General features: G+C 39.1%; 2 protein-coding genes across 3 annotated transcripts in view; one reads left to right on the forward strand and one right to left on the reverse strand.

Annotated features, from left to right (window-relative positions):
- The first annotated feature begins 701 nt into the window (after nt 1-701).
- LOC107661924 (rano class II histocompatibility antigen, A beta chain-like) lies at nt 702-4038 on the forward strand. Of its 2 annotated transcripts, none has more exons than XM_016451718.1 (6): nt 702-791; nt 1397-1672; nt 1767-2048; nt 3293-3425; nt 3518-3546; nt 3687-4038. In XM_016451718.1, the coding sequence occupies exons 1-4, from the start codon at nt 728-730 to the stop codon at nt 3421-3423; spliced, it is 753 nt and encodes a 250-aa protein (XP_016307204.1). In that variant the 5' UTR covers nt 702-727; the 3' UTR covers nt 3424-3425; nt 3518-3546; nt 3687-4038. The 2 variants fall into 2 exon arrangements, with proteins under 2 accessions (XP_016307204.1, XP_016307205.1); XM_016451719.1 differs by having other exon boundaries at nt 3523-3546.
- LOC107661928 (uncharacterized) overlaps nt 4014-8230 on the reverse strand; it is a 13676-nt gene continuing 9459 nt past the window's right edge. The window contains exons 7-10 of the mRNA XM_016451724.1: nt 7560-7688; nt 6378-6434; nt 5623-5680; nt 4014-4092 (exon numbers count right to left, since the gene is read on the reverse strand). Of these exons, the coding sequence (XP_016307210.1) occupies nt 4014-4092; nt 5623-5680; nt 6378-6434; nt 7560-7688 (323 nt within the window). The remainder of the gene's footprint in view (nt 4093-5622; nt 5681-6377; nt 6435-7559; nt 7689-8230) is intronic.

Raw genomic sequence — 8230 nt, forward strand, 5'->3', positions numbered from 1 at the left:
AAACCAGCAAAGGACCAGCATAAACCAGCATCCCAGCATCAAAACATACCTAACCAGCATATGCTGGTTTTTTCAACAGGATGTAAATATAAAATAAAGCAAAATAAATTTGGTCTGCTTGTGGTAAGTTTGTCAGTTATTTCTGATAAATAATCAGGATGATTAGACATTACAGTCCTTTCTGATTGTCACAGTTGGTTTTGGGATTTGTTTCATGTTTGTACAATCATGTCTTATATTTTGTAATTGTTACACTTGTTTGTTTCCATAGTTACCCTGGGTTTTCATGGACACTTACTAACTCCCCCCCAGGTCTAGTCTTTGTTATGGTTTTGTATGTGTTCAGGTTTTTGTTTAATAAAGCTGCACATGGGTTCTTCAAGCTCGCCTCAGTGGATGTGTATTACATTGACTGAACAAGTAAGGGTTAGGGTTAACTGTAGGCATGTTACATTGCTGGATGTACGATAAATAATTGAGAACGCTGTTAATAGTTTGTGTTCTCTAGGAATGTAATTTGAAGGGTCATTGTGTTTAATGTGTCACTGGAATCTAGCCTTTATCTGAGCTGTGATTTTAAAAGTAAGCAGGATATTGTGTAGCAACACTTGACACATGTGTGAAGGAGCGGCTGATTGGACGGCCGTTTTAGACTCTGACCTCACTAGCATGAACAGTGTATCTGCTGCTCTCAGTTGTGAATGAGAGAGAGTGAGAGAGAGGGAAAATGACACTGTTAAAGCTCTTGAATTTTCAACACATTCTAACGCTGTCTGTATTCACTGGAGCAGGTGAGAGAAATTTTCTTAAACACTGTTAGTTATGATGGTTCTCTGGTAGTGGGCCATCTAACATAGTAAAGTAGGTACTGTCTATATAGATACTTTAACAATATGAATATGTGACCCTGGACAACAAAACCAGCCATAAGGGGTCAATTTTTCAAAATTGAGATGTGTGCATCATCTGAAAGCTGAATAAATAAGCTTTCCATTGATGTGTGGTTTGTTAGGATGGGACAATATTTGGCAAAATCTGGAATCTGAGGGTGGAAAAAAATCTAAACATTGAGAAAATCGCCTTTAAAGTTGTCCAAATGATGTTCTTAGCAATGCATTTTACTAATCAAAAATTAAGTTTTGATATATTTACAGTAGGAAATTTACAAAATATCTTCATGGAACATCTTTACTTAATATCCTAATGATTTTTGGCTTAAAAGAAAGATCTATCATTTTGACCCATACAATGTATTGTTTGCTATTCCTACAAATATACCCCAGCGACTTAAGACTGCTTTTGTGCTGCAGGGTCACATATGAGGTGATGAAATAGATGTGCTCTGTGCTTCTGTTTTTTATTGTTGAAATAAGCTCACACAGATGTTATTTTTCAGCGAATGGATATTATTTCCACACATGGACGCAGTGCATCTACAGCTCTCCTGATCTCAGTGACATGGAGTTCATTGAAGGCCTTTACTTCAATAAATATCCAGTCATTAAGTTCAACAGCACGGTAGGGATGTTTGAGGGGTTTTCGGATCTCGGAATAAAAACCGCAGAAATGTGGAACAACGATACAGCATTCTTACAGCAAACCAGGGCTAAGGTTGACACATACTGCAAGCCTAATGCTGAAGCTTATGAAGCAGCTATCCATAGGAAAAAAGGTAAAAACTCTTCTTTGATAATGCACATTTATATAGTCTGTCATGTGATGACAATACATAGAGTAGGAAGTGATTTGGGATGTGGTTGTTTCAGAGCGGCCGGCAGTGAAGCTCAGTTCAGTGATGCCTGGAGACAGCACACATCCAGCTCTGGTGAAGTGCAGCGCGTATGACTTCTACCCTCAACCAATCAAAGTGTACTGGCTGAAGGACGGGGTGCCAGTGACTTCTGACGTGACCTCCACTGAGGAGCTGCCCAATGGAGACTGGTACTACCAGATTCACACCGTGCTAGAATACACTCCCAAATCTGCAGAGAAGATCTCCTGCGTGGTGGAGCACGCCAGCTTCACCAGACCCATGATCTACGACTGGAGTAAGACACAACACCTGCCTTTACACTAATATAGCATCAGTTACACAACAAGAGGAGATACGTAAACTGTCCAGTTGTCACACTTCTACCTTCTATATTTTACAGTTACACCGTGGTCTGAATACTTGATTCTGATTGGCTGGAAGTAGGGTGACCACACGTCCTGCTTTACATTGTACCGTGCATATTGAGAAAATGTCCCGCATTTTCATGAGTCTGTTGGTTTTTAATTGTCATTTTAAGAAAACGTGCATGGGTTCTTTTGCCTTTTTAAGAAAGCTTTTTATTTATTCTTTTTGCGGCGTAGTTTCACCTATATTTAACGGCGCTTCGTCAGAAGTTGCACAGCGCAGCCGTCTGCGTGCATGATCTAGCCAGAGCGGGAAAACAGAAAAAAACCCAAATGCACAGACACACATAATGAATGAGAATTCATTCGGTAAGAATGCATTTAATAATTTTGTCTTTTTAACGGAATTTATGTGTTTATTTGGAAATGTGCTTTTTAAGGATTAGATTATTAGTTTCTCTTTATATTTAGATTGAAAAGGTCTGTGCTGTTAAAATTAGTTTTGTACCATAGAAACTGACAAACTGAGTGACGTACATTCACGACGTCTGTTCACAGCGCCGTCATTATGTTTTCATAAAGTCGATTAGCGATTTAACGAATGTTAACATCACTGCAAAAAGACATGTAATATAAGATCATCGTTAATTTACATTGAATAATAGTAATAAGTTATCTCTCCCTCGTGTCCCGCATTGTCTCGCAAAATCACGTCTGCTGTCCTGCAACAGAGCAATAGCCAGGTGGTCAAACTAGCTGGAAGGTGTGCAATAAAACTGTTTAAGTCTGTTTAACCACCGTTTTATATTAATGTGCGGTTTATCGAAGCACGTACACACACACAGAGAGAGATCAGAGATCACGCCGCACACACAGAAACATTAAGGAGCACAGAAACTTTTCATTGCTGCCCTGTGACTTGAATTCTTTTATTCAAATAATGTAATTTTATGCACTACTTTCTCTCAAGTTCTGATTTAAAGCAGGCAGAAAGCTACATATAATGAGCTGAAACTGACAAAAATATCCACTTTTACCCTTCCAGTCAAATATTGCACTGTAAACATCAGTAACAGCTTTAAGCTGTCAGTGCTAGTAGATGACCATGGTATAAGCGGGATAATCCACGGCTAGTGGTGCATTGTGTTAATAGAGCGATGTTTGTCCTTCACAGCCCCACCGACCCCTGAGTTTGAGTGGGATATTCAACTATTATTCACTATTGAATCTGCTGCACTGCTGCTGGGAATCATCATAGCCGCTACTGGATACATTTACTTCAAGATAAAAACATCAAGACTGTAGAGGTGAGAGCAAGCCAATGATATAAATCTAGTCCAGTTATAGAACTATAAATATCATAGCACTTTTCAATTAATCACTCTTTTTATTCTGATAGAGAAGTTCCCAGTACCACGTCAAGTGATGGTAAGTTTTACATTTTACTCAGTTATTCGGATAACACCTTAGCATTTCTGTGCGATCAAACATTACCTCTTCTGATCTCATATAATGAAATGCTGAACCATCAGCCTCGGTAACATGAATATTAATCACTCAAATGGCAGGTCCTCATACTGACTGGAAGGAGCCTCATCATGGAGAAGCACAAACACGACCATCACACACTGTCCAACTCTTCAACTGATGCTTCAAAATAAAAAAGAAGAATATAGCATTGTATCTGAGACATGTCTCTGGCTAATATTTCAGCATCTTCAGGCAATATTGGCAGTAAATAATGTGAATGATTGAGGGACTCACACTCTTGAGTCTCGGATCATGTCGTCTTACATTTTCTGCTCTTGCTCTTTTGACTGTCTCAGTTCCCTCCATCGACCATCTCTTCTACATCTTACACTCTTTCTCTTCTTCCCGCACCATGCATCCTCCTCTCATTTCACACCTTCTTCCTGCTCCACCACCTCTTCTCTTTCTTCTTCTTTCTCCACTTTATGCTCAAGTTTGTTTGCTCTGGGAATTCACATCAGCTGTTAGAAAATACACAGTGCAGAAAATTTAATTTATTAAACTGTTCATACAGCTATAAAAATACAATATAATTTTTGTAGCTGTGTGAACAGTTTAGTAAATAAAATGTTCTGCACTGTGTGTATTACTGATCTTGCAGATACCAATTTGGTGGTAATGATACTATGTGTGATTCACAGAGTGCTGTTTGACGTGTTTGCAAACATGCTGCAGTTTTGTGGTGTTTTTAGAAAGTAGGACCACACTTTACAGTAAAACCAGAATCAGAATACGAGGAATTTGTTTTCGTGACAGAAGCTCCGCAGTGCAACAGAATGACAGTGACAGGACAAAACCCAGATAATAAAAGAATAAAAATAGAACAAGTAAATAGGGAATAACAATATACAAATTGACAATTAGTATGTACAGGTATATTACAATAGACAATTTTGTATCTACAGGTATATTATGTGCAAATTCGATTTCAAATGTAGACTAGTAGAAATGTAGACAGTATGTGTGTTAGATAAATAAATGTGTATGTTTATAAATAGTGTTGTGTGCTCCACAATTATCGTCAAGTGTTCATGAGATGGATGGCCTGAGGGAAGAAACTGTTCCTGTGTCTGGCCGTTCTGGTGCTCAGTGCTCTGTAGCGTCGACCAGATGGCAACAGTTCAAAGAGGGAGTGTGCTGGATGTGAGGGGTCCAGAGTGATTCTGCCAGCCCTTTTGCTCACTCTGGATGAGTACAGTTCTTGAAGTGAAGGGAGGGTTGTACCAATGATTCGCTCAGCAGTCCGGACTACCCTCTGTAGTCTTCTGAGGTCAGATTTGGTAGCTGAGCTGAACCAGACAGTCCTGGTAGGAATGCACATATCTTCACAGAAACTGATATAGGATGTTACAGTCTCTGTGAGCTCGAAGCAGTCTTGTAAATCCCGCTCTGCTTCATTATACCATCTTTTTTCAGTCCTTAATACAGGTTTAGCTGCTTTCAGTTTCTGCCTGTAGGTCGGTATAAGATGAACCAAACAGTTGTCAGAGAGTCCTAAAGCTGCCCGTGGAATGGAGTGATATGCATCCTTTATTGTGGTGTAAGAATGGTCCAGTATATTACTGTCTCTGGTGGGACATGTAAACTGCATTAACTACAAGTAGGTGTTATTAATTTTTTTGGATGCAAGTACATAGTAGTTAGTGTGTCCATTTTGTGTTACAAAACATTTGTGCTACTATTGTGGTGGAATACAGATAAGTTTAAGTAGGGTTTAGTGGCATGGGTAGGTCTAAAGAGAACCTATTATCCATAATTCCCTTTTACATGGTGTTTGGACATAAATGTGTATCAGCAGTGTGTGTACGCAACCACCCTTTAATGATAAAAAACTTTTTTAACCCTCATTAAACCTCATCAGTTTCATAGAACAAGCCGTTTTGATTCGAAACCGCATACTTCCAACTAAATAGTATGCGAACAAATAAGTATGACCGATTCCTTAGTATTCATAAAAGAGTAGGCAAGAATTACCTGGTAATCGGGCGTTTCCTCCGAGTAGGCAAGGGAGGCAGTGCCTCCTCAACAAAAACTGGATGAGAAAATTGTCAATATTGTAAAAATAAAACAATGCAAATATTACAAAATATGACATAACAATGAGTGACTTCTACATGTTTTAATCAAGTACCACTGTCCAACAGCGACACCAGCAGGTAAAGTTATGGCGGAGGCTTGTCTCCCCTGAGCCCATTGACTTTTAACATAGACCCTAAAGTGTGCAGTGGGCTTAGACATGCCGCCATCACGCTATGATTGGATATGATCGGTTCTGATTGGATATGATTGGTTTGTGCGATAAATCCTGCCTCTGTTTCATGGGCGTCTGAATGATGAAAATGATGGCATTAATGTGAAGATGAATTGAGACAGCATCTCTTGTGTTAGATTGATCCGGACCTCCACAAAACCTATGAGCTGAATGCTTGAGGTATTCGGCCAATCACAATGCACTGGATAGCTGGCCAATCAGAGCACACCTCACTTTTCAGACCGATGAGCTTTGTAAAAATCGACGCGTTTCAGAAAGGCGGGGCATAGTGGAGAAACAATAATGTACAGTATGTGGAAAATAATGTGTTTTTTGAACCTTAAACCGCATAAACACATTTCATTACACCAAATACACAAAATAATGTTCTTTTTAGCAACATCATATGATAAATAGTATGCGAACAAATAAGTATGTCCGATTCCTTAGTATTCATAAAAGAGTAGGCAAGAATTACCTGGTAATCGGGCGTTTCCTCCGAGTAGGCAGGGAGGCAGTGCCTCCTCAACAAAAACTGGATGAGAAAATTGTCAATATTGTAAAAATAAAACAATGCAAATATTACAAAATATGACATAACAATGAGTGACTTCTACATGTTTTAATCAAGTACCACTGTCCAACAGCGACACCAGCAGGTAAAGTTATGGCGGAGGCTTGTCTCCCCTGAGCCCATTGACTTTTAACATAGACCCTAAAGTGTGCAGTGGGCTTAGACATGCCGCCATCACGCTATGATTGGATATGATCGGTTCTGATTGGATATGATTGGTTTGTGCGATAAATCCTGCCTCTGTTTCATGGGCGTCTGAATGATGAAAATGATGGCATTAATGTGAAGATGAATTGAGACAGCATCTCTTGTGTTAGATTGATCCGGACCTCCACAAAACCTATGAGCTGAATGCTTGAGGTATTCGGCCAATCACAATGCACTGGATAGCTGGCCAATCAGAGCACACCTCACTTTTCAGACCGATGAGCTTTGTAAAAATCGACGCGTTTCAGAAAGGCGGGGCATAGTGGAGAAACAATAATGTACAGTATGTGGAAAATAATGTGTTTTTTGAACCTTAAACCGCATAAACACATTTCATTACACCAAATACACAAAATAATGTTCTTTTTAGCAACATCATATGACCCCTTTAAGTAAATCAGAAATCGTTAGCATAACTGTTCGAGGAATCCTCTCGCCTCACAGCAAACGGTGCTCACGCTAACGCCAATTCCGTCCGTGTTTTGACTTCAGTAAATCAGTTTTGGCAAATACAAACCATGTTATTATTTTTAATAGAGTCCAACATCCAGCCGCGCAAGAAAACATACAATCAATCCGAGACGTTATCAATAAGGCAAGTCTATTGTAAAGTTGTAGAGAAAAACATTTTACATTTAAATAGCTTATTCTTAACTTTGGACCTTATTCTTGAAACACAAAATGACCAATAAAATGTGTCAAGCACCAAAAGCAGCCCATAGTAAATCTATAAGTCATCTTTAATTGAAAAATACGCATTTATATATATATATATATATATATATATATATATATGCGATTGTCCCGTATTTTCATTTTCTGAAGTTGGCAATCCTACCGACGCCTGAGACATTCGGCCTCGCGGCTAGAGATATTCACCTTCGTGAAGAGTGACTGCATCGAAGCAGTTCGTGGTGGACTTGTGCTGAATCCGTTCTGGACGGGATGCACCCTGTTTCATGAGGGGACTTGACTCGTCGTGTGCCAGGGACCGTTCAAGATTGGAAACTGAGTTTGAGCCGTGAGTGATTTCAACATTGCCTCATAGTCGAATGGACGTAAGTGAATTCCTTTTTGAGACTTATTGACTGTGAGCGATTATTCTGAACTCGTCAGCTGTGCATGGGCACCAACGAACTGGGCCCCAACGTTAAAGTACGCGTACCTTTGTGACCGTGTTACCGATTCATATCAAATGTGCATACGGGACTAAAAGAGACCTTATAAATTGTGAATCACGTTTTTTTTTTTTCTTTCTTACAAATGTGTAATCTGAATTCTTGTTGTGGTTTTGGTATTGCTTCTGAAGTGCATGTTATTATTTTTAATAGAGTCCAACATCCAGCCGCGCAAGAAAACATACAATCAATCCGAGACGTTATCAATAAGGCAAGTCTATTGTAAAGTTGTAGAGAAAAACATTTTACATTTAAATAGCTTATTCTTAACTTTGGACCTTATTCTTGAAACACAAAATGACCAATAAAAATTGTCAAGCACCAAAAGCAGCCCATATTAAATCTATAAGTTGTCTTTAATTGAAAAATATG

Source organism: Sinocyclocheilus anshuiensis, unplaced genomic scaffold, assembly GCF_001515605.1.
Source record: "Sinocyclocheilus anshuiensis isolate Anshui unplaced genomic scaffold, SAMN03320099.WGS_v1.1 scaffold1040, whole genome shotgun sequence".
Lineage (NCBI taxonomy): Eukaryota > Metazoa > Chordata > Actinopteri > Cypriniformes > Cyprinidae > Sinocyclocheilus > Sinocyclocheilus anshuiensis.